The sequence below is a fragment of the Solanum pennellii genome, chromosome 3, assembly GCF_001406875.1.
Source record: "Solanum pennellii chromosome 3, SPENNV200".
Classification (NCBI taxonomy): domain Eukaryota; kingdom Viridiplantae; phylum Streptophyta; class Magnoliopsida; order Solanales; family Solanaceae; genus Solanum; species Solanum pennellii.
In genome coordinates, this window is record NC_028639.1 from 69,298,867 (window position 1) to 69,325,178 (window position 26,312).

At 31.6% G+C, this 26,312-nt stretch overlaps 4 protein-coding genes across 4 annotated transcripts; 1 reads left to right on the forward strand and 3 right to left on the reverse strand.

Moving 5' to 3' along the window:
- Positions 1 to 1,891: 1,891 nt before the first annotated feature.
- On the reverse strand, positions 1,892 to 2,332 carry LOC114076453. Its single transcript, XM_027915486.1, has one exon. It carries the CDS (start codon positions 2,330 to 2,332, stop codon positions 1,892 to 1,894), a length of 441 nt encoding a protein of 146 aa, XP_027771287.1.
- A 1,949-nt stretch (positions 2,333 to 4,281) lies between these two features.
- LOC107015068 lies at positions 4,282 to 9,420 on the reverse strand. Its single transcript, XM_015215234.2, has 3 exons — positions 7,711 to 9,420; positions 6,798 to 7,222; positions 4,282 to 5,028 (listed from the first exon to the last, which is right to left on the reverse strand). Exons 1-3 carry the CDS (start codon positions 8,564 to 8,566, stop codon positions 4,357 to 4,359), a joined length of 1,953 nt encoding a protein of 650 aa, XP_015070720.1. The 5' UTR covers positions 8,567 to 9,420; the 3' UTR covers positions 4,282 to 4,356.
- Positions 9,421 to 12,830: 3,410 nt separating this feature from the next.
- On the reverse strand, positions 12,831 to 17,231 carry LOC107014786 (ATP synthase subunit gamma, mitochondrial). The gene is made up of 9 exons (XM_015214870.2): positions 16,970 to 17,231; positions 15,738 to 15,781; positions 15,459 to 15,611; positions 14,967 to 15,080; positions 14,756 to 14,883; positions 13,907 to 14,029; positions 13,696 to 13,815; positions 13,375 to 13,496; positions 12,831 to 13,207 (listed from the first exon to the last, which is right to left on the reverse strand). The coding sequence occupies exons 1-9, from the start codon at positions 17,068 to 17,070 to the stop codon at positions 13,138 to 13,140; spliced, it is 975 nt and encodes a 324-aa protein (XP_015070356.1). The 5' UTR covers positions 17,071 to 17,231; the 3' UTR covers positions 12,831 to 13,137.
- Positions 17,232 to 21,280: 4,049 nt separating this feature from the next.
- On the forward strand, positions 21,281 to 22,531 carry LOC107013919 (DNAJ protein JJJ1 homolog). The gene has a single exon (XM_015213796.2). The coding sequence runs from the start codon at positions 21,320 to 21,322 to the stop codon at positions 22,436 to 22,438; it is 1,119 nt and encodes a 372-aa protein (XP_015069282.1). The 5' UTR covers positions 21,281 to 21,319; the 3' UTR covers positions 22,439 to 22,531.
- Positions 22,532 to 26,312: the final 3,781 nt, after the last annotated feature.

Sequence of the window (26,312 nt, forward strand, 5' to 3'; positions counted from 1 at the left end):
AATTGACCACTTATTTAACGGTTTTATATTTAAACTATTTAAATATTTTTTAAAATACGTGGCGCTCAACTATTTGTTATAATTTAACTTATTACTGTAATTTATAAATCAATCCACTATCCACCCATTACTAATTAAATCGCTCTAAATTAATGAACCGTCAAATTATTAATGCAAGCTACTGCCACGAGTGTTTTTAAAAAATATAGAAGTAAATTATCATACATTCAAGTGGCAACATAAGAATCACCGATAAACTTAAAAGTCTGACTATGTTCATCTTAATTATTTTTACGTCTTAATTATGTGATGTTACTTCATATGTAACTTTTTTCAAAATAATATATAAAAGGTTTTAAAATAAATCACAAATATTTATAAAATTATATTTAAAAAAAGTGCATGAATTAATTCGGGATGTATTACTTCTTTACCTTTAATCATAAATTTCTAATTCAATTTTGAAAGAAAGTGTTCTCCTACATAAGCGGCTCAACCTAAATTTAATTGGGGCTTCGATTCGGACTCGAATAATTTTGAATGTCATTTTCAGTAATCTATAATTTCATCGTGTTTTAGTAGTGTTTATGACGATTTTGATATTATAATTGAATTATTAATTGAGTGAGGTTTAGTTAGTAATGAGTGGGTAGTGGATTGGTTTATAAATTATATTAATAAATTAAATTTATAATTGATAGTTGAACGCCAAGTATTTAAAAAAATATTTAAAAAGTTTAATTTTAAAACAATTAAAAAATGGTCAATTTTAAACCCAAAGGTGGATGACAAGGGTATTTTTGAGCCAATAGGTGGATGAAAAGGGCATTTTGGAGCCAATAGGTGGATGAAGGGTAATTTTGTACCATTTTCAATACTTTAAGGGTATTTTAGGCCCTTGTCCGTACATTTATTAGATCCTAAATTTGGTATCAAATTTTAACTTTGACCTCAAACTTTCATAGTGCACAAATAGGCACTTTAACTATCCTATCTTTCAATAAATAAACACGTGATTTTTTGGATCCAAAGTGCGTGAAATGCAAACGCTCCCACGTCTATTTGTGAGCCAACCAGTGACTGCCAACTAACTAAACATTTTAAATGTTTTTTTTTTAAAAATATCTTACATGTCATTTTGAAACTAAAAAAAAATTAAAATTAATTTTAATTAATATAAAAGAGATTCATTAAGGGTAGAATTGTCATTTCAGCATGTTTTTACCTTTGTGGGCCTCGAAAGTTACCCCTCACTCGCGCAGAATGTGTGCATTTCACGCATTTTGCCAGGTAGGAATCGCGTGTTTATTTATTGAAAGATGGGATAGTTAAAGTGCCTATTTGTGCACTATGAAAGTTTGAGGTCAAAATTTAAATTTGAAGCCAAATTTAGGGTCCAATATATGTATTATGCCTTGTATATCAATCTTTTTGGCATGATACATATGTTGGACCCTAAACTTGGCTTCAAATTTTAACTTGACCTTCAACTTTCATAATGCACAAACAGACACTTTAACTATCCAACTTTTAAATAAATAAACACATGAGTCCTACATGACAAAATATACGTAGGACACCACGTAGGAAAAAACATTATGTAGGATGACATGTAAGACGCGTGTGCCTATTTGTTTAACTTTATACAAGTTTAAGTGCCTACTTGTGCACACCCAAAGTTGAAGGGCATAAATGTGATTTGAAGCCAAGTTAAAGGCCATATTTATGTATTTTTTTTACGAAGAGGTAATGTTAAATTTGGAGGATTTTTCTCAATCAAGACACCAATTACTTTAACTCATAGAATGATTTAACTTCTCTTTCAAAGCATACATACTATATAAACTAAGGAACCATTGACAAGATAAACAATACCTAGTGTTTAAAGGGCTTAATTCTCCCTAGTATTATCCCAAACAATTAAACCAGAAACAGTAATAACAAATGCAGCCCCCAAGTTAAGGGTTCTGCAGACAATGTAACCACTTTCCTTGCCAAATATTGTAAACACCACATCAGAATAGTTGAAACAAATCAACACGATACCAAGCACAATCAAGAAAATTGATATTTGTTGAACATTCGCTCTCCTTTCAACAAGGAGCAAGATCCATTCGTCTTCTTCTTCTTCTTCATATTTCAGTGTCGCGATACTACCAGTAGTATCATCTGCACACGCGATACTACCAGTAGTATCATCTGCACATGCGATACTACTCGTGGTATCTGCACTAACACCACTAGTAGTATCTACACATGCCTCTTGTTTCTTGTTACCGCGCTTGAAAAAACTAGAAATCATATTGAGAGTCGTCTTCTTCTCCTCCTCCATATTGTGCCTAGTCACGAGAGAACTAAAAGTTTGATTAATCAAAATCATATGCAGATACGAATTCAAGATTTTTATTTAATTTTGATCTGACTTTTTTAGATTTGTACCCGTGTGTCCCATTATAAATGTATCATGTTTAAACCATCTTTGACCAAAAAATAATAATTTATAATGTGTTTTTTGTTAAATTGAGAAAGAATTGCATCATGTAATACATTTCGATGATCAATTAACTTTGACTCTAAAAAAACAACTAATTTGAAATAAAAAGGATATTTATATAGTGTCAAATAATATTTAATTTAATTGAACATCAAAAATAAAGTTTAAAAGGTAAAAACACCAGCGAGAGCGAGAAAAACTAAAGTAATTTATTGGGACAAATCTAAAAGTAAAAAACAATTGAACTCCATAATTTGCAAAAACATGCTACATGAACCTATGACGGATGTAGAATCCACCGTTCACGAGAATTCAATATATTTTAAACAAATCAGATATATACATTAAAAATATTGTGATCTACGTTATTATTCATATATTAACTTGAGATTATTATCGAAAAGCAAAAAAAAGGAGAGAAGTCTAACCTTTGAAGTCTAAAACGTTTGCCGATTCTTCTTAATAGAGAAACCTAATAAATTAATATCATGCGCCAATACTAAATATATACATACATGGATAGCTTGGACTTAAAAAAAAGGATTAAAAGTTAAGTGTTTGAGTCATAGGAGATTAAGGACTCATGTCATTAATTATTGAAAAAACTACATAACTATGCATACATTACTACCATATATATATTATATTTAACTTTAGTTTAAAATAATTTACATATTACCATTTTTAATATTTATTCTATATATATTAAAATATTTAAATAAATACACAAATCCCTTGAATTGATATAACATAATTATTTTAAATTAGAACTCCTTAATTAGGGGTAAAAAATTTCTAATATATTTGCCATTTCTCCCCCACTGCACGTCCACCAGCCCTGTTTCTTCCTTTCTCCTCAATATCAATTTAAGGGATTTGTGTATCTATTTAAATATTTTAATTTTAATTATTTTAAATTAAAGGTAAATATAGTATATATGGCAGTAATGTATGTGTAGTTAGATAGTTTTTTTCAGAAAAATAATGAACGATAATGTAGAGAAGCAGAAATATTACTTTCTTTTTTAAAATAAATAAATAAATATGCACTTACCTTATCATCGAAAATTCTAAAAAGAGTATGAAAATTTGAAACCAAAAAACACATAAATGATATATATGAATTGTTTAATTTGCATGTTGCTTGATGATAGATTCGATGATCCAGATCCATTTTTCAATGAGAATCATGAAAAATTATTCAATAGTAAGAGAGAACACGTTAAGAATAAGCTTTATTGTTGAGCCCTTGTTGTGGCAAAAGGAAGAGAAAAATACTTGCTGAGTAGTTTGAATTCAATTGACAGGAAAGAGAATCCTTTTGAAAATCAAATTGAGTTAAAAATTGTAACCGATAAAAATTTGAAGTGAAGTTAGGGAGAAATTAAAGAAGTGAGTAATTGGATTTGAGTGGGGATGTTTATGTATCGGGATGATTGGAGAATTGGGAGAAATAAGGAATTTATGTAATATTTTAGAAAGGTAGGGGAATAATGAAAAATAACATAAGAAAAGGTGTGTATATAGATGATTTATCCTATTTTTAATGTTAATAAATCCTATCTTTTTTTTTTTCCTTTGAACTCCTTTTTCAAATCATATCTGTTTTTCATTTTTCATTTAGATATTGTATATCCATTTTCTTATGGGCAGGGGGCTGACACCGACCCAATGCCGGAAGGTCAAGGAAGTTGGTGACATGATGACAAGGGAGTCGGCGGGGGCAGGGACTTTGGGGGTCAGAAGAAGGCATCTTCTGTGAGAACACAGGCAAACTGGCACATAAGTTGTGTTCATGAAAAGCAGTCAACTAACTGCAAAATCTTTAATCTGATTTCACTATTCCATATGTTGTGAATGTATCAATGTTCATTATCATCAAGGGAGAACAATGCTCTCTGCACATTTAAAACTGCTGGAGAACCTTTCTTTGCTTTCTCCACTATATGCCTAATTAACAACTTTTCCATCTCATCATCACTTTCATCATTCATCCTATCATTTTCAATCCAGTCAAAGTTATGCTCACGTGAACGCGAGTTCTCTTGATGGTTGATGTCCATAACTCCTGATGCAACAGCAACATCCTCCTTCTCTGAATTTAACCTTGTGAACACGTTATAAGCCTCGTTATATGCATCTAAAGCATCCCCGCGTAAATTGATTGTCATTGGCTGGTCTGCTGTACGTTGTTCAACTTTAGTTACAGGACTACCATGGGTGGAAGAAGAACCCCCTTCACTGTTTGAGGAGTCCCTCCATGAACTTACAAGTTCTGCTTCCATATAACGAACTTTCCTTTCACTGTTCTGAAGTGCTATCTCAAGCTCCTTGACCCGGTCTTCTAATTGTGTTTGGAGGACTTTGTGCAGCCGCAAAGTCAGCTCTCTAGGTGAGACGGCATAATTAGCAGGATGAGGAGTTGAGGTCCCGCTACCATCCTGATCTGCATAAGGTTGACCTCCGGCTTGTCTATTAAAGAGTTCAGTTCTTAACTCCCCCTTAGCTAGATCTGTCACAAAATCTGGATCAAGCTGCGAAAGATTGAACACTTGTTAAAGCTTCTTAAATATAGCAGATGACTTATACATGTGTAGCTTAAGTTGTACAGCAATGAGATTCATTTTCATTTCCTAGTGGATGTAAAAGAGTTGCACCAGTCATAACTTCCAAGTCTCTCCTGTGAATTCTTCAAACAAAAACGTTGATTCCTTCTAGAAAACAAATATGGATGATACTGATCCTACAAAGCATAACCTAATGGTCTTCCTAGTAAAGACATCAAAACTTCCTCATTAGAGGATCAAGGAAAAGAGCAACTTGATGAAGATTGAGATTGTTGATTCTTGGAAAAGTTATAACTGATAATAGACCGACAAAAAATTCAACAAAAAACTGGTTTGAAAACATTAAGAAGATCTCCAACACAAAGAAAGAATGTAAAGCTGCAAACACAAGGTACGCCCAAATTGCACACTAGATCACAAAGCTAACCGACAAAGCAAGCAAATTGAAGCACAGAAACCTATTCGCCAGAAACATCATGACGTACAATTTTCTCAACTTTTCTAAAGAAGAGCCCTCCTGACATAGTATAAGCTGAAACAAAGTTGTCTACCTCCTATACTATCCAGATCAAGAGAGCTGCGAGAGGAAAAAATTGGGAGGACTTGAAGAAAGCACCAGGATATAATGGCTAAGAGAACAACAATTTTTTTTATAAAGTTCAATTAAGACATTAGTTCTGATCATATGACTAAAACTATAAGGTACACGTCCTACTAACAGAAGCATTAGAGACTAAAGAGCTCAGCAACAATATGCAATATACCCACCAGAGATCAATAAGCAACAGATATCCCCCTGAATAGTTATTTCTAATAGCAAAAACTGATGGAAGTATCAATCTTGCATAACACACAAGTTTAAACGACTTTAGGGTTTGTTAAGCATCAAAATGGAGCGAAATGGATAGTAAGGATTCATATAGCAAACCCAACTTAGGATTGAGGCATACTTTTCATTGTAGTGTTTGTAACGTGCTTCGTAGATATTCCACCAATACTTGTTACTTTTCACCAACACAGGTACAGGATTTCTATCCCACCAAAGTTAGGCAGTTGGGAAGGAACCGCCTAGTGTCTTTTGCCTCTGTTCGGCTTTAACTTGAGGCCATGGTTCTCTTCCCACTTCATTTTCCACTAGGCCACACCCTTGGATGCTTGATTTAACCTTATGAAATAGTTTCAATATCCGAACTCTAAATTCTAGCATACGATTCTTTTTCCATTGTCCTTCAGCTCCTACTTCCAATGCCAACTATAATAGAAAATTCAAGCACTATACAACAATAACAACATACCCAGGGTGACTCCAAAAGTGGGGTTTGGGGAGGGTAGAATATAGCGACCATACCCGTATCTTGGGAGGTAGAGAGGTATTCCCGGTAAACCCACTGCTCAAGGAAACGCATATCAAAGCCGATCGAAAAACATAACGGAAGTGAGAGAAAATTCAAGCACTGTATACCCATAAAACACTAATCAAGCTTATCTTTTACCAACCATAAGCTCTAGGGTTCCTTAAATAACATAAGTTCATAAGCTGTCAAAGTCAACCAACTGGTAGATCTTGGACCAAAATGCTTAAGTGCATATAGTGCCTAAGTTAACTTCTCTGATAAGACTTGTATTTTCAAGAATGGAGTATCCAAGTAAGCAAATGTATTGCATATTAGAGTTGCTTCACGGGAAAAAAAAAAAAGAAGAAGCATAGATATGAATGAATCAGAAATTATTATTACCTCGTGTAGCTCTGCTAGTCTCCCCTCCAATTTAGACGAGTTCATAGTTAATTCTAACCTCTCCAATTCAGCTTCAAGCTCTGCTTCAATTTTACTCCTAGATTCTTCCTCCGTTCTCTGGCTATGACAGTCTTCATCGTAATTTGTTGACGACTTATCCATCTCTCCTTTAGGGGAAGGCGCCTGTAAAGCTCCATTGTTGGATGAATCATTATGTGCATCTTGTGACCCACAATCTTCAGTGGCAAGCTCTTTCACAGTTAATAATTCTTTCATTTCAAGTTCCTCGTGTAGATCTTGAACCAAATTCTCCGACTGTCTCAGCATCTCATTTAACTTATCCATTTCCTTTCTATTTTTCCAGAAAGAGGATATCATACCCACAGATATTCCAAGACAGAAAAGAAGCACACGATGAGATGATCCTGATTCAAGAGAAACATAAAATGATGGGATTATAGGAGATGTTAGTATTTCTTTCCAAAAAGAAAAGAAACTTAGAATAATAGTAAACAAGTAGTATTCACTCATTGTGCCATTAGCAGGAATGCCTTGGACAGTAGAGAGTTTGTAAAGTCTTAGTATCAAGTAGAAGTTCAAAAGAAAGAAACAGACATGACACTAAGGTAAAAAATGTACAAATTATTTTTGTTCCATCAACTGTTGCAGGTAAAGGGATGAATCAGTCATGAGTTCCATTATGTGAGAGTTTAGTTAACTATCACTTGCACAGGTTTGCGCTAGAATAATATCCTGATGGAACTATCTGGAGCTACATCCCCTACAGTTTTTGAACACTTCCTAGAATGCTCCTATTCCAGTGTTCAAAATATTGGAATATAATATGTATCTATTTCATTATATTTTACCAAGGAAACCATGACAAAATCAGACTCCAAACAGAAAAAAGTACCTTGTAAACTGCTTTGTCTCTCATTGTTCATTCCAATGGAATCACTAAATCTGCCGGACTGATCCTTCACCTTGCCTTTCCTGAGGAGCTCCATGGATCCAACACTAGGTAGTTGAGGGACTCCCGATACAGTATTCATTTGTGAAAAATTATCCTGCTGCTTTTGATGTCCAGCACTTCTTGGGGCATTAATAGAATTAGAACTAGCCCTGCTTATAATTTTGCTCCCGTCAGTAACTACAAAAGGCCTCGCAGTTGGAGTCCATGTTGAAGAGTTTGAACTGAAAATATGGTCTTCAATATCACCATGTTCCTTGTATAATTGAGCCATGAGACAACTTTCAAGAGAATTCAGAGGCTTTATAAGATGCCCAATTTTTCGTCTACTCCTAAGGTTGCTCTTTTTCCTTGAAGTACCATAAGAAAACGTCAATTCAGCAGTAGATGGGGGAAGTGATGACTCATATCCCAGTTCATTGATGTTACCACATATGCTTCCACCCTGATCTCCTTGAAGTTCTTTACCACACGGCAGCCCAGAGTTCAAATGAAAATTATCAGAATCACACAACATCCCTAATCTTTCATCAGCCAAACTGCTGGAGCAAGCCACTTCTGGATCATGGAAAGCCAATCTTTCTGCAGCACACTCATCTAGTTTCTTTCTCGGTGTCTCCACAGGAGAGGAACAATTCTTATCCAAGACTTGATGCATACGCGTTAATGAATCATTTCTTACAAAACTAGGACTCCCAGGAGATGATTCTAACAAATCATGCCGGCTTCTTAAGAGGTTCTTCCAATGCTGGGCTACATAACCAGCACCAGCAGCTGCAGCCACAACCCAAATATCCATGTTCACTGCAATCCTCACAGCAGCTATACTAACCTAGCTCTACAGCCGGAATCTACCTGTTAGAATCATCTTCGGCAAAGGCAAAAACTACTCCAATGCTAAGACAAGATAAGTGCCAGAGAAATCACAATGAACAGGAAGTTAACACTAAACCTCTTTGCTTTGATTCAAAAGGGTGTGAAGAAAAGCTAGGATTGCCTCAATTTCTCCAAGTGAAACAAAGAAAAACTTATCTAGGTTCTGTAGAAAGGAAAAAAAGTTCTGTTCTTGAGAAGCTATAGCCAAGAACCCTAATGCAAATGGGAAAGAAAAAGCGAAAAATCACCAAATGAGGAAAGATTACTCTTTAATCAAACAATCAATATCCAAAACTATTCAATTTTTCTGAGAGCGGCAATATCCAGAAACACCAAATACAACTTGTCAAACCTGTAAACTTTACGAACAATCACAAGCCATATTCAATAACCACGAGCAACAACCTCAATCCCTGAAAAAACATACGCAAAAACACCCTTTCTGCAGCGCACGACGCATCAATAAAAAAGAATCAATTTTTCCCAATTAAAAAAAAAAAAAGCAAAAGAATCTAAAGACAACCCATTTCAAAGACGCATGTGAAGTCCAAACCCCACCAATAAAAAACTAACCAATTTCACCAGAAAACTTCACCGAACTCAGCCACCACTATAAAGTAAGGGACTGTAATCTTGAAAAATGATTTCGGGGTATTGAAGATAGAGAAAAAAGCTCACTCTTTTTCAGAGGTTGGTGAGAAAAGGGTCACACAAGATTAGAGCAGGCATGTGCTGGGGCATTTGTTGGAGATTTGGGTCCTCCTCTCATTTTGCCCCATTATCTACACAGAAAGGCGCAGGTTTTTACAGTAAAGAAAATTTTCCAATTGGACAAAAAATATGTTAATTTTTTTTAGTTTTTATAACAAAAGTCTCTTGTTTTTTCCTTCAAAACATAAGGAAAGTGGTCTTTTATTTTTATAGCCAAATGGAGATGGATGATAATTAATTGGAAGATTATGTAATTAATTGGAAGATTACTTTTATCAAATTTACTAGGATGTAAAATATAATACAACTTTGGTTCACCTACCATACCACTGTGAATTTATTTATCCGCGTTACATTTTCAATTATAATAAATTATAATGCCCTTAAAATATAGCAGTAAATAGCTTAGAAAAATGACTTCGATTCAAGTTTCGAGTTTTATGTATTTTTCAACCAATGTCAATAATTGAAAACAAAACTTGTTCAACTATTTGAAGATGAAATAATGTAAATGCAATGTCACATTCTTGCAATTGTCAATCCGAAAGACCAGGTCTATCCATCTATATTTTCATTTAATATCCTATTTTTAGGGCCCGTTTGGATGGGCTTAATAAAAGCAGCTTTAAAAAAGTACTTTTGAAAGTGCTGAAATTTATTTTTAAAATAAGCAGTTATGCGTTTGGATAAAAGTACTGAAGTTAAAAAAAAAGTTGCTGATGTGTTTGGCAAATAAGTGCTGATAAACAGTTTTTTAAATCAAAATGTCTGAAATACCCTTAAAAGCTGTTAACATAATAAAAGTTAATTAATTTATATTTACAGCCATAAATAATTATATTTTGCTATCATTCACATATTTCTTTCTCATCACAAATTATTTATAAGAGAAATATAAACTTATTATAGATTTTAAAGATATATAATTTGAATAGATCAAAGAACGATTTAAGATTTATTTTAGTTTCATCCATAGGTAATAATAATTGTCTATCATTCACATATTTCTTTATTATCACAAATTATTTATAAGAGGAATATAAATTTTTATTTAAGTTATATGTGCAACTTATTTTACATTTTAATAATATATAATTTGAATAGATCACTTGAAAGATTTAAGATTTATTTTATTTTCATTCATTAGTAATAGTAATATGTATGACTAACCACACGTCAAAAGTAAGTAAATGAAGCAAATCAAAAAACATTATCGGCATAGATCGAGAATTTTTTCAGCTGATTTCGATTTTTCAACATATTATCGCCATCATTCGAGAGAAAAGGAAGAAAGCTAATAAAAAAAATAATCGAAAAAACTTAATTCAAGATTTATCTTCACTTCAAATTGGAAGAACAGGAAGAAGTTCAGCAGCTATGCCAAACGTGAAAAGGGAAAAATGGAAGAAAGAGATGTTAGAGTTATGTGGGTAATTTGGAGATTGTATAAAAATATTAAGGGCAAAAAGGGAAAAATGTGGTCAACTTAAAACAGCTTATAAGCTAAAAAAAAAAAGCACCCCTACCCCAGCTTTTAACTTTTGACTTAAAATAAGTTTTTTTAAACTTAAAATAAGTTATTTTGAGTATTGCCAAACAGCTAAATAAGTCAAAAATCAGCTTTTAAGTCAGTTTGACCAGCTTTTAAGCTGAGCCAAACAGGCTCTTAAACTATTTAAAGTTCAACATAGGAATATATAGATACATATCTAAAAGGTCATGAGAACCATGTGATTGGAATACTTTTATATCATGTGTATTTCAAAATATCTAACGGCTAACTTTTATTTATTTGTGTATATTATTATAGTTATTTGATCTATTTATTTTATTTTTGGGGGTTTGTTGAGGGGTGAGGGTGGAGTTGAGATGTCAACTTAGTTGGAACCATGGTCTTTATTTAGATCTGTCATAAATTAAATAAATTCGATTTTAATATAAATATCAAATAGCGAATAAAAATTTTGTAAAGTCCTTAAACCTTTAAAAGAATATGATTCACATGGAGCATTAGTGGTTATCATGAGAAACTGACTTTATCTTAAAAGGGAAAAAAAAATAATGAGAGTAACAAGTAAACCCACAGCCACTACTGAATTTAATGATTTGGTATTTGTATTTGAATCGTGAGGTAATTTGATTGGTGGCATTTTTAGAGAGAGATATATTATTTACAAGGGATTGGAGCTAGTTATAACACGTTATATTACATTGACAATTTTTAAAAACTCATACCATTAACCTATACGACTTAAATACTCACGTTACTTTCTATTTACTTACCAAACACTCGAAAAATATATAGAAAATAACATGTAAAACGTGTTTTACTTTCCTACCAAAACACACAAAGAATCAAAAAAAAAAAGGGCCTATAAAGGTGAAGTTAAAGACATGTTACGTAGTGGGGGTGTAGCTAGTAACTAGGCATTCCTCTCATGGGCTGTAACGAACCTAGCAAGACAAAAGGGACCATTACCATTCACTTCTTTTTGCTAATTGACAAAGAGTTAGTAGAGATAATTCCATCTTGCATCAAAAATGTTTCCAAAACTTATTGTACCATTGATACAAGAAACAAATAAGAATTTGACAACATAATTTTGACAGATAAAATTATCAAAGGGTTATGTTCACTCCTCTTAATTGAGTTTGACACTAGCTTTCAAGAAATATCTTGGTTGCTTTTTCCTGTACTAAGAGATCATTGGTATACAGCTGATATTTTAAATAGATCACCAAGACTAAACCTAAGTAACTAACAAATTATAGTACTATTTACACTTAAATAGACTATAAAGAAAGCAGTTTTTTTGTTCATGAATAGGGATAGGAAAGCCAAAAACACACATTTACCTACACTAACAATACAATGAAGGCAACATTGACAATGAAACACTTCTGCGACAATTGTGTAGCAGAAAAGATAATATAACATAGTTATCTGCAGCAGATAAAATGTAATCTCTAGATCCTTATCAAAGATTTTGCAACAATAGATTGTAGCATGGTTTGTCGTAACAAAATAATGGCAAGAGCTCATCATCACTGCTGTTGAGCTGAAAAGAAAACCTAAACTAAACTGATGCACTTGTATTTCGGCAGTAACTGAGCATTAATATTCTTCTAATATTTGCAAAATTTTGAACAATGGAATACAAAAATATTGCCCATGATAAATTCCAAGGCAGCATTCGAGATGAGAAATTTAGGGTACAGACTCCATCCATATTGGATGAGTAACACCAACTTAAGCATCTTTCAGGAGATAACAATCACCTAAATGCATTTCCATTCTGAAGAAATAAGGTACCTTTGCAAGTGTACCAATATAAACTACACATGTTTATATCGTTGAACTGTCATGGTTGTGAATGTTCCATAGCCAATTTTTTAGGCTGATAGAACCAGGTTAGATTTAGAAACACTAACAACGTCCATACAGTGGACCAGAATATCTCACATAGGGAAGAAACTTGACGGAAGGGCCTACATTTCAACTTACAAGCCAAAAAACATGAATATAAAGGCAAAGAGCTTTTCAAGAAAATATTCTTGAACAAGTTACGGCCATTCAAGCCCGGTACAACAAAGAACGAAAGAGAACAGCTCAAATGGCATTTCTGACGATTTTGCAACAGAGAAACAAATTTTTTTCCCAGAAATAAAGTTAACCTGGTAATTATTCATAATCAAAACTGATAATTGGTCACCACAGGGTGCTAAGAAAACCTACACATCATTTATTGTCTCCGTCAAATAAAAGCAGAGTAGCATGTCCAATTAACCCTCCAGTGCTGATGCTCCTGATATGATCTCAATCAGCTCTGTGGTGATAGATGCTTGACGGGTTCTGGTTCACAGAAAAATTAGAAGAAGACTAGTTAAATGACAGACAACAAAGAGCTGATATAAGTTATCCTCATAATTAAACAATCATCTGAGGTGAACAAAGTATGCATCTATGTTAGCTTGGCAGCGCAAATGTGTGTGTGATAGGGACAGTGTGAAAAGTAAGACCTGTTGTAAGTAAGAGTGAGACGATCAAGCATGTCACCAGCATTTCTGCTGGAACTATCCATGGCAGACATTCTTGCTCCTTGCTCACTAGTAGCGTTCTCTAGAACTGCATTGTACATCATCTGGAAAAGACAGATTGCCATTTACCCAATTTTAGAACATCATATTCATCACCTTGAAAGAAATCATTTTATTAGCAGTCAATATAATTATCTGAAGACTGATTTCATTCTCCCACTACCAAATCAGTACTACTTAGAAGTCTGAAGATCAAACAACAAGCTTATTAGAGGATTCTAACACTAAGAAGGCAAAACTTACGCATGAGAATTGAAATTCAGTTAGGTTCTGAAGAACTTCACCCTTTGTCTCAGCACCTTCAATTTCATATAAATCCAAATCTCCAAGCTTTCCACCAGATTCAGCTTCCCTCTCCACAACCTACATCAAACCACAAAGGACTTGTTCCAAGAAACAGACACTCACAATAGAAAGAAACATAGTGAACAACAAAATCTTTCAGTTTAGGCACCTCAGGAGATAGTACAGTGGACACTGTTGGCAAAAATGAGACAACTGACTGGAATTTATTATACACAATCCTCAGTGCATCAAATTCAACATTCTTCAAGATGTCATCTGCCATCACAGAAACCTACAAGAGGAATGGCATAAATCAGTAGAAGTAAAAGGTTATAGAAATCAATATAAATAGTTATTGCTATATTTTTTCAGTGCACAAGTATTGCAGCCACTATTAGATTTTCAATTAATACACAGAAATATAAAGTTGCAACAATGCAATCAAACTGTTTGCTTTTTTGCACATGTTTTTTTTAAGCAAAGGCAAGTTTGTTTTTACAAGAGTAAAGCTAACAAAAATGTAAATCTGCCAAAGTTGACATTCTGGAAACAAAAATAAAGAAGAGTGAGACAGCTTTCAAATATCTACTATTTCTGTAACAAAATGCAATACATAAATTATATCACAGATTCATGAACAGATCTAACAAAAAAAAAATGTGAGCCTATACTACATGGACTCGGCTAATGATCTGGTTAAGTTAAGGTGTGTGCAAGTATCCTAAAAAAGGGCGGTGTATAAGTATCCGATACAGGTACATGCAATGTTTGTGTGTAAGCTCCGATAAATGTACATCCAGTCTCTAGCTTATTTGCCTGTATTTTCAATATCATGCACAAAGTACCATCACCCATGTCCCACCAGCGACAAGGCTACGCTAAGGCAATAAAAAAATCCATGTACCAGAGAGTGAGCCTACAGCAGCATCAACTTCAGCAAATAGTTGGCAACAATTAAAAAAAATAGTGGGTGTGCTTCAAACAAAGTAGTAAAAAAGAAGATTTAAGGCATCATAACCTGTGTGTAGTTAAGAGGATTTTTCTGCAACTCAGTCATGACCAGTTCAATGTCCTTTTTCGAATCTCGCACCAGCTGAGCCTTTGCCTTTTCCCCCAAGACAACATACTTATTTTCCTTATCAGGACCTAGCAATTACAAAAATAAAGCAATAATGAACTAATTCCTCAAAGAATAGATATACTTAATATTAAACAATCTAGCATTATACCAGAATTCAACTTATGCATAACCCTGCTTATCTTGACAGATGTAGAATTGATTCCACCACAAAGACCTTTGTCTGCGGAAATGGTAACAATAACATTCTTCTTGACATCAATACCTGAAGCAATCATTACAGATGTTACCAGCCATATATTGAAATCTAATTGACTGCTTAAAGTTGACTGCATCAAATTACAAACTCCAATGCAACTAAAGGTATCTCACAAAGTCTCATCAACGACATACATTTCCACAAGATAATTATTCAGTTGTTGCATCAAATACATAAAACATTGACATTGGACTGAAAATCAAGAGACAGAGAGAGGCAAACAATTTCATTTAATCATTTTCCCACATTTATCAAGTATGTCAACTCAAAATATTCTGGGAATAGCATTCTCATAATATAATCCATCCCTATCCTTCCACCATTTTCTCTCACTAACAGATTCAAGAATTTGGTTAGATCCAAACAATTTAATCATGAACTTACTAGGAGTGTCACCAAGAAGGGCAGTAAATGGCTGCCACAGGCCGCGTGAATTTTCAGCTCTAGTTTGAATAGCTCTGAGCTTTGAAGCAGCAACCATCTTCATAGCCTTCGTAATCTTCTGAATATTTTTGACACTCTTCATCCGGTTTCTGACTGCCCAAGGGAATGCTCAATGTGAACACTTAATGTAGCAACAAGAAAATTGGTAGAGAAGATCACGAGAATATAGGAGAGGCAAAGGAAAATGGGGTGCATCAAATGATTACGGCTAACTCTTACCAACTTGAGTTGAAATACATCGAACTCCTGACAAGACTGGTTCCCTGCATATAAAGGTAGGTCATTAAAAAGGTAGAAACACTACAAAATAGAACATGATTTTTTTGAAAAACAAGACAGGCTAATGGATACTAATATATAATATAAGCCAAGATGATGAGCATGAGCCTATTATAAATGCAGATAGGGAGATCATCAATCTCCTGTTGAACATACAGGCCCATGGAACAAATTTCATGTCAGTGCAGCAACCCCCATAATCCATTCAAAAGAAATCACAATTTATAGATATTAGTTGAGCTACATCTATTTCTACAACTGTTCTAGCTACAACTTCTGTTTCAAAAACCTCTGAACTCTGTACTTCTTCCAAGATCCAAAATCACTCTCCAAGCTCAGATCATGTCAATTACAAATCTATATAGGGTCAACATTTAAAGCAACCTATTACTTTCTGCCCAAATAACTAGTAATATTTTCTTAAATCTGAAAATATATATATATATAACCATTTCACCAACAAATCGAAATCCAGTGGATTTCATACAAGCTTTAACAACATAAACCATCAATTCTTAGGATTTAGAACTGCAGACCACTTTGGGAAGAAAAGGAGAAGCAGAAACAACCTTTTAGCGTTTGTCCTGCTATTAGATTGAATAAAAAGCAAGCTACCTCCCTTAACTGAAGAGAAAAGGAGAAACTCCCCCTTGTCAAAGATAAGAAGACGAATGTTACTAATTCCTCAAACCAAATTACTTCACCAACTGAATAATAAACCTCATAGAGAGATAAAAATTGTTGTCCAAAACTCATGAGGTGATTTCAACCCTAAATTGCTAGAGGCTGCATCATTGATAAATGTGCTCCTGTACAAAACAAAGCAATTGCCATCTAGTGGTGGCCCAGCGATTGAAGAGTCGACATGGCAACCTTGGGGAACCAAGGTTCAAATTCCACGGCAAAACGAGCGCAGGCACCACCATTACAACAAAACAAAACAAAAAATAGAGCAATCAATCAATTCATTTCCCCTCAGTCCTAAATTATCTGGGATCAACTCTACGAATCACTAACATACATTCCACATCTAATCACAACAAAAACGACAGAGCCAGATTGACTTAACGAGATAGCTACAAAGAAGCAATGCGAGTCATTACTGACAACAGATTCGACACATACAACAAAAAAAAACCATGATAAAAGTGTAGGATTGGAAGAAAACTAACTCAGAAGGAATGATTGAAGAACGAAAAACAGTGGCAGGATTGGGAGAAATCAGAGGTGTGGCGAAACGCCTTCCCTCACGCCTCAACGCAGCCATGGCCATTGTTGATCCGATTCGATCTGATCGGCACCTTCCTCCTCCGGCTTATCCTCTTCGCAGATCGACAAATTTACGCTAGGGTTTACAGTCGCTTGAAATGTTAGCTGAGACACAGTAAGGATCCAAGTCGCTGCCCCGAAATGTTTTAAAGCTGATGTAATACGGCGTCGTCTGTTTTCCGCTACGAATGGGTCAAGTTATTAAAGTACCTGCCCGATTTAGCTTCATACGAAATTTAAGAGAAAAAACGTAAAGGAATTTTTTATATTTCAGATCTTAAATATATTTATTGAGTTTTTAAAAAAAATTATGTTTGTATATTTATTTATCAATCTTAAATAAATAGGTTGTAATATTTATTTTTATTTAGTTATACAAAATTTAAATGTTTATAGATTTATTTATCATCTTAAATAAATAAATAGGTTGTAATATTTATACCGTGGAAGTTTTTTTTTTTTTTATAAATACTAGAAAAGGGGAGGCATGTGCTCAGCACGGGCCCAATCATTATTATTAGAAGGAAAAATTGTATATATAATGAAAAATTAATAAATCAAATAAAATGTTATAATCATACTTTGATTTAATTGTGTCATGTAGCAAATTGTTTACAAGTCACCTCTCTTCCTCAAACTCTCGTTTGCCACTCTCCTTCTCTCGCTCCATCACTCGCTCGCTCCCTCTTACTTTTATACAAACACAAGTGTATAAAATGTGTTTTTGTTTGTATAAAACGAGAAAAAATTGTATATATACATATATTTTCATTCCCCTCTCGCTACTCTTCCAAATCTCGCTCGTCATTCTCGCCTCTATCGCTTATACAAACAGAAATGAAGCGAGAGAAAATTGTATATACACTTGCAAATAAATATATTCTTCGTCCTATATACTTATAATTATACAATACAAATATTCTCCTGCCCAATTTTCTTTTATTTTTCTCTCTTTCTCTTTTTATACATGCACAAATTATACAATTGATTTGTATACAACTGCTTTCTTTTGTATATGTATAGCAAATTATACAATTGGTTTCTTTGTGTATGTTTAGCAAATTATACATATATATGTTTGCTATGTAACACAATTATGCAAACTTTACTATAGCATACAACTATGAATTTTGTGTTTACTATATGTGAAGGTTGCTCTTATTAGAAAAGTAAAAAAAATTAGTTTTAGCAAATAAAAATCATACTTATATGTTATAGTTATAGTTTGCATGCGCTTCATAGTAAATTTTACATTTTGTTTATGGCTATTAATATGTATATTTTGGTACACTTGTATAAAATGATCAATTGTATAAGTATATATTTGAAATTTGTGTACAAATAAGAAAGTATTTTTTTTTGTATAATATGTGTTTGTATAAAACAAACAAAGAAAAAGGCAAAAGAAAATGGGCAGGTGAAAATTTGTATTGTATAATTATAAGTGTATATGACGAAAAGATATGTATATATATTTGTATATGCAGTCTTCTTTTGCTTTATACAAATATAAACACAATTTATATATTTGTGCTATATAAAGTGAGGTGAGTGAGAGAGTGGCGAAAAAAAGATATGCATTTGTATTTGTAAATACAGTTTTCTCTCGCTTTATACAAGCATAAACATAATTTATATATTTGTGTTTGTATAAAGTAAGAGATGCGAGAGAGAATGGCGAGCGAGATATTCGGGAGAGAGGCGAATGACAAAATGTTTGCTACGAATTAGTATTAAATGAAATTGTGATTATAACATTTAATTTTAATTAATAATTTTCTATTTTATACAATTTTTCCTTATTTGACATTTATAATTTTATTCGTGATATTTTTTATTTTTTAAAACACAATAACATTTCTTTATTTTCTACTAATAATATCAACGGAACAACTTAACACTAGCAATCAAAGAGGATTTATGAATATAAGAATTTGAGAAATAATAAGCAAATGTTTTCTTAGTTAATAACAATAAACTATGATAGAATTTTGGATAATTAAATCAAAAGTTAAAATTTAAATCATAGGCGTATTTTCTATGTTTTAAATAGTACTTATTTAGTATGTGTTTTTTTTATACTGTAAATTTAAAAATATACATGATTAATATATGTATAAACTATAAAAATTATATATTATTCTATGTAAGATAGAAGATGAAATAATCAAAAAACAATTTTTCTTAATTAATGGAGTATTTTTTAAAATTACACAGTTAGCATATCAAAGTTTTTCATTTTTTCTTGTCATATTTTACCCTCAACATTAATTACTTATTTCAAATTATTTTAATAAAACATACAATTATATCAATTAATATAAATATTGTGATAAAATAATAATATAAATTAGAATTTGAAAGCCATACAAATTCTAAAATTAACAAATGGAAGAAATTGCAAATATTCATCGATCCTGGAATGTAAATGGACAATATTCAAGTAGCCACAGTATTTTTTGCTACGTAAATATGTATAAGCAAATAAAATTGCAAATTAATAGACGTAATCTCAATTTTATTTAAAATCTAAATAAGCAAGCAATCATGTTGATGAAATGTTGTTTGCTTATTCAACCTCTTTTATATAGTAAATAATAATGAAAGTTTTATACTTAAATTGCTTTTAAATTTAGAAATTTATTATTTTTGGATTTAAATTTAATTAATTTAAGAAAGAAATCAAATTCCAATGGACCCTCGAACGTAGAATGCAACTTTATTAACATAATAACACATAAGAAATGTCATTTTATAAAAATAAATGAAAAATAAAATTATGTCACACAAATTAAATATATGAAGTGTGATACTTAGTCTGTTTGAAATTTTTTACCTTCATTTCTACCTTTATTTTATGTGTTAATGTTACTGAACTTGCATTTTAAATACTTTATTTTAGTCCTACTTAACTTAAAATCTCTAGATTCTAAGGTATGTTTTCAAACTCCATTATATTATTAACTTGTATTTGTATGGTTAATTAATACAAGCCGTCTGCAAACAATATGCACTATGCCACATCTCCTTTAGTATGTCACGTTAATGTATCTATCACTAATATAAATGAAAACAGGTGAAGGATGATCTCAAGTATGATCCCATCATAACTAAATATTATTACGAGTCACTCCATATATTTTTAATTACTTAAAACTCGGCATCATCATACATATCATTAATGATCATAATGTGAGACACAAGTACATTTTAGATTGCAAACATCTCCCCGAATCTCTTTAGAAATTTTATCATGTCCTTTTGAAGTGATGAACACCAACCATGTAGAAGTCTTTTCTTATCCCATTATGCTCCAAAATTCTTGCAATGACTTTTGGTTCATTGATTTGAAATTGCCTCCTTAAGTTTCACTCGTGAAAGTATGTTTATTATTTTTGTTTTATGTATATCTATTTTATTAATATTTCTTTTTCTCGTCACGAATGTATTGATAGAATTTATGTCACAAATTCTTATTTCTCTCCACGATGAGCATATACAAATTTTTTTCCCGCCAAACCATTTTTCTCTTTACTTTTTATATTATTTGAATAGATTTATATTTAGGTAATTAGTTCCATTATAATGTATGTGTATATCAATCGAAAATCGTTTATCACATATGGCATACCCCTTTACTATTTTTATTTTGTTTTCCAACCTACAATACATTTTATTTTCTCGAAATATTTGATTTGAAGCAAAACTTTATACTATTATGGGATGTTTTCAAATAATTTATGTTGAGTTCTTTTCAAATAATTTCGTTGAGCTTATTTTTATCCAAATCGAATAATCGAGGAGTTATATTATTTTATCAGTAAATACTACTCATACCAAGTACTAGACGATAAGGTATTGTTTGGTATTCGGTATCGAATAGTCATTTATTATTAAATTAGCTATTCTGTTCTTTAAAATATGAAATAATTAATTTTATTATTTTAGTATATTTTGAATAGGAGATAAATTAAATCAAGAGTTTAATCAAAGTTATTTAGGAGTTGATATTTGGTGTTTATTTGATTCATATTTGATAATAATTTATATTATATTGGAATAAATTTCTTAATTGTGATTCTAATCCAATTTGGTTTGTACTAAATTTCTTAATCCTAATCCTAATCAAATTTTATTTTGTAGTGTTATAAATACGATTGCTCCATTAAATTTATCGAGTAATACCTCTTGCCTCTTTATTTTATTTTCTTTTTTTTGGGTATTGGATTTTTTCGTTTATAAACTATACAACCATGTTTTGGTCATGGCTGTTGGAGTCTGTTCTCAACAAGGTACCATTGCCGTTTGCAGCCAAACAGCCCCTAACAGACCAACCTAAACCTACTTCTCTTTCTTTCCCGGGGATAACGGCATTGTCATCGGAGAAAAGATGCTTCTACGAGGTCCTCGGCGTGAACTGCGACTGCACCGCCGACGAGATCAGGTCGGCTTTCAGGAAGCTCGCACTGCAACGCCATCCTGACAAACTCGTCCGATCCGGCGTGCCGGAATTTGAAGCAACCGCTATATTTCAGGAGCTTGTGAACGCTTACGACGTTCTCTCAGACGCGCAGGAGCGTGCTTCGTACGATTCGCAGCGCTCTGCCTATCAGATACTCTTCTCCAATTCCGATCCAAAGAGTTCGTCTAATTACTCCGGTTCCGTTCCCGATCTGTCCTCCTTCTTTTCAAATTCAGTGTATTCTGGATATTACGATGAGAGGAAAGGATTCTACAAGGTGTACGGTGATCTCTTCGAGAAAATCTACCACCGTGAGTTGAATTTGGCTAGGAAGTTAGGTACAAATTTGCCGGAAGAAGCTCCTATTATGGGAAATATGCAGAGTCCTTATGCTCAGGTTACAGCATTCTATAACTATTGGTTAGGATTCGCTACTGTGAATGATTTTTGTCAGTCAGATGTGTACAAATCGACTTTGGCATCGGACAGAAACTCCAGACGGATGATGGAAGATATGAACAAGAAGCTGAGGAAAAAGGCGAAAAGGGATTACAATGTGACTGTTAGAGGATTAGCGGAGTTTGTTAGAAGGAGAGATAAGAGAGTGATTGAGATGCAGATTAAGAGGAATGAAGAACTTGAGAAGAAAAATGAAGAAGGACGCAAGAGAATGGAGGAATTGGAAAGAGAGAAGGCTGAGAGAGCAAGAAACTACGTAGAGCCTGAGTGGACGAGAACAGAGGAATTACAAGATGGAGGCGTCGAAGAGGAGTCGGAGGAGGAGGAGGACGAAGAGGAGGAATTGTACTGTATGGTGTGTGGGAAGAAGTTCAAGAGTGAGAAACAATGGAGAAATCACGAGCAGTCCAAGAAGCATAAGGAAAATGAGAAAATGGCAGCTTTGAGATGACGAAGATGATGGACGGAGCAAGTACCTTGCGTGTAAGTTTACGATTATATATCTTTTAAATATTTTGAATTGTTAATTTATAATATTTTTTTACGAATATAAATATATAAATTTTATGTTAAAAAAATTAAAGATTTATATATAAATTTTTAATTTAATTTAAATTATTTAATTTTTAAAAATAAAAAATATCATATAAATTAATATAAATAAAATAATTTTTGGCCTTACATAATAATGATGTGTTTTATTTGAAATATCCTATGGGTTTTTGTGACTAAAACTATGTTGTTAAGATTATAAAATATCATTAAATCTATTTTCAAAATTAATTAATAATAAATAATGTCATGAGAAGGGTATGCATGAACTGCTAATTGACATCTAATATATTTGAAATTGTGCTGATTTTTTACTTCCACCTTTACAAAATGTGTCACATTATTAAATTTGTATTTCAAGTAGTTTATTTAGTCTAGCTTTATCTCATTTTTTTTTAAAAAAAAGTAAAAAATTAGGGTATGTTTTCAAACTTTAAATCTATGATCATTAATTTCATTGTATATTTCACCAATTAATACTATATCACATGCAAATTATATAAATTACTAAGTTTTTTTGAATGTGTTGCATCTATTAAAAGACGATTAGGTGTTGAATTTTTATGTAATATATCATATTCGAAAAGTATTTGAAATACCGGATTATTTTTATCTGAGCCGTAGCTCTATAATACATGTCATTGATGATTTTAATAGAAGCCATACATACATCTCTAAACTCCAAACATTTCCAAAATATCTCTTTAGAAACTTCACATTGTCAAGACTAAAACAAAAAAAAGTCATTTAACAATAAATAAATAAATAAAATAATGCTAGACATATTAAATATATTAAGTGTTAATTGATATTCGATTTGTTTTGAAAAAAATTACCTTGGATTATAGAGTCAACATACTTGAAACTTTCTTTTTTTGGTATAACTTGTGTGTCGATCTTCACTTCTACTTTTATTTTCTTTGTTATGTTACTAAATTTACATTTTAAATACTCTATTTTAGTCCAACTTAACTTAAACTTTTAGATTCTAGGATATATTTTAAAGCTTTCATTATATTGTTAACTTCAATTTGTATCACTAATTAATATTATGTCATCCGCAAACAATAGGTGCACTATTGACACTCCCACTATGAACCTACCATAGCCAAAATTTCACGACTCTCAGATTGCTATAACTCTTCCATCACAATATTCACGTCTCTCTCCTCATTCAAGAGTCTATTAAAATATTTTCGTTATTTTTCTTTTATATATGTTTACCTTATCAATATTTTTTCGTCACATCTTAAATACATTTTACGTATTCACACGACAGATCTTTATAGCTCTTACCTTAGCTAATCCTATTCAACTTATTTTTTCCACCAATACCTTTTTTAACTTAATTCTCTCATCACTTAGTATTATTTGTACACGCTTTATGTTTAGGTAATTAATTGCAGTATGCGTTTGCTCATCGAAAATCATTCATAACGTACCCCTTCATGATTTATTATCATGTTTTCCACCTAGACATTACATTTTATTGAAGCATAATTTTATATGAAGGATGTTTTTAAATTATTATGTTTAAATTCTTTTCAAATAACGTTTTAAAATAATTTTGGTAAAATTTTTAATTTAGATTCCAATCTTTTCATAATTGTTGTAAAAAGTAAAGTAAAATATAGAATAACCAAGGAGTTATATTATTTTACAAATACATACTACTTATACTCAGTACTCGACAATAGGCATATGATTAAATAAGGTATTGTATGGTTTTTTGGATCCAATAATCTGGCGTGAAATTAGCTATTCTATTCTTTTTTTAATATAAAATAATTAATTTCAATATTTTAGTATATTTAAGTAGGAATTAAATTAAACCAAGAGTTTAACTTAAGTTATTTAGGAGTTGGTATTTAATATCTGTTTGATTCACATTTATAAATAAACTAGTGAATTTGACCGCGCTACGCGCGGATTAAATATTTCTGATAAAATTTTACTTTATTTAGCAAAATTTATCATTACAATTGTTTTTTTTATTTCTACAAATTTACAAACCATTATTTCCTTTAATTTCTATTTTTACATAATCTTGGTAACTTTTGTTTTATCTTTTAAATATTTGATGAGTTATCTCTCATGCACTTATTATTTGAATTATAACTATAAAATTTTCCGAGTATATACATATTCACATACATAACTTTTCTCATTTTTATTTTTTATAATTTTTTTCTATTTTAGAAGGTCATGAATATTTCATCCCGCAAACATAGAAAAGGTGAATGTCCAATATTAAAAAAATATACTTTTTGTAAGTTTTTGTGATATAAACAAAAAAGAATAAATGGACATTTTATTTTTAGTTGTATCAAATAAAATTTCAAATTTACTTAATTTTATATAGTTGCTTGTTTAATTATTATTTTTCTCTATAATTATAACAACCTAGTATCCATTTATTGCTTCAATGCATAAATGAATACAAGTAAATAAGAAATTTTCACAAATATTTTCGTAAGCAATTTCAAAATAGAATTCTTAGTCGTCCACCACGATATTGCTCCATCTCTCATATTATTTTTTCACTTTTGTGTTTCATAAAAAATAAAATACAAAAAGAGATGACCATGAGTGTATTTACTGATTTGCAAAAAGAAAATCACACTTAATGAAGTTATCTTGCTTAGTTGATAAATCTTTTCTTTCTAAATATGTTGTTGCTGATAATATTACATTTTCATATAATTTGCAGTGAAAAGAGTAAATTGACCATGGAAGAAAATTTTAATTTACAATGAACCAGTTAGATGAGTAATAATTCCAATCAATAACGAAAAGTCAGTAACTTCGTATTCTTAGTAACATCATATATCTATGTGATCTACAATAAGAAATTTAAACGACAATCACATTTTCTTTATTCACGGAGAACTAATTATTACGTAATTACAATTTATAAATCTTAATATTATACTATACAGATTTAGATTTAGAGAGAGACATATTGAATAGAATTAGAACTTAACTTCCTAAAACAAAAATAAATCTTTTAAAAAATTAAATAACATTGATAATAATAAAATAATAATAAGTTAAAAATTACCATATATGCATACGTTAAAAAGCTTAAGAATAATAAGGATATTACCATATTATATCAAAAAGCTTCATGGTAATATCCTTAACATATATACATACGTTAAAAATTAATCAAGAATGGATAAAATAAACTCTAAGCTTACCTTTTTTGCTCTTCATATAAAAAGCTTCATAATAATTATCCTGTTTAAAAGGATGCTAACATATATACATCAAAAATAAAGATCATGGATGGATAAAATAATAGGAAGAAGATGAAAGAGAGAGAGAAAAACTACATGAAACCCTCCAAAAAGGTATAAGAAGATATGAAAAAAATACTTACATGAAACTCCAAGGAAAATGTCTAAGAAGGTATGAATAAATAGGGAAATGAATTGTCTAATTGATTACATGTGATTAAGAATTTAAAAAAAAACTGACAATACGTGGATTGCTGGAAAATAATGCACATTAATTACACTACTATGTATTTAGATGTTACATATTTCCTTTTGGAAGGAAGAGTTAAATGTACTAAAGGCTAATAATAAGGAAAGTGAATAATTGTTTTTAAAGGTTATTGAACAGAAAATGAGAGAAAAAAAAATTAAAATTCTGAAAATTAAAATAAAGTAGTATACTGATCAATGAAGCATGCCACATCAGCGTGATTTTATTCAGCTTTATATTATATATAGATTTCCTAATCCTGATTCTAATCGAATTTGATTTTA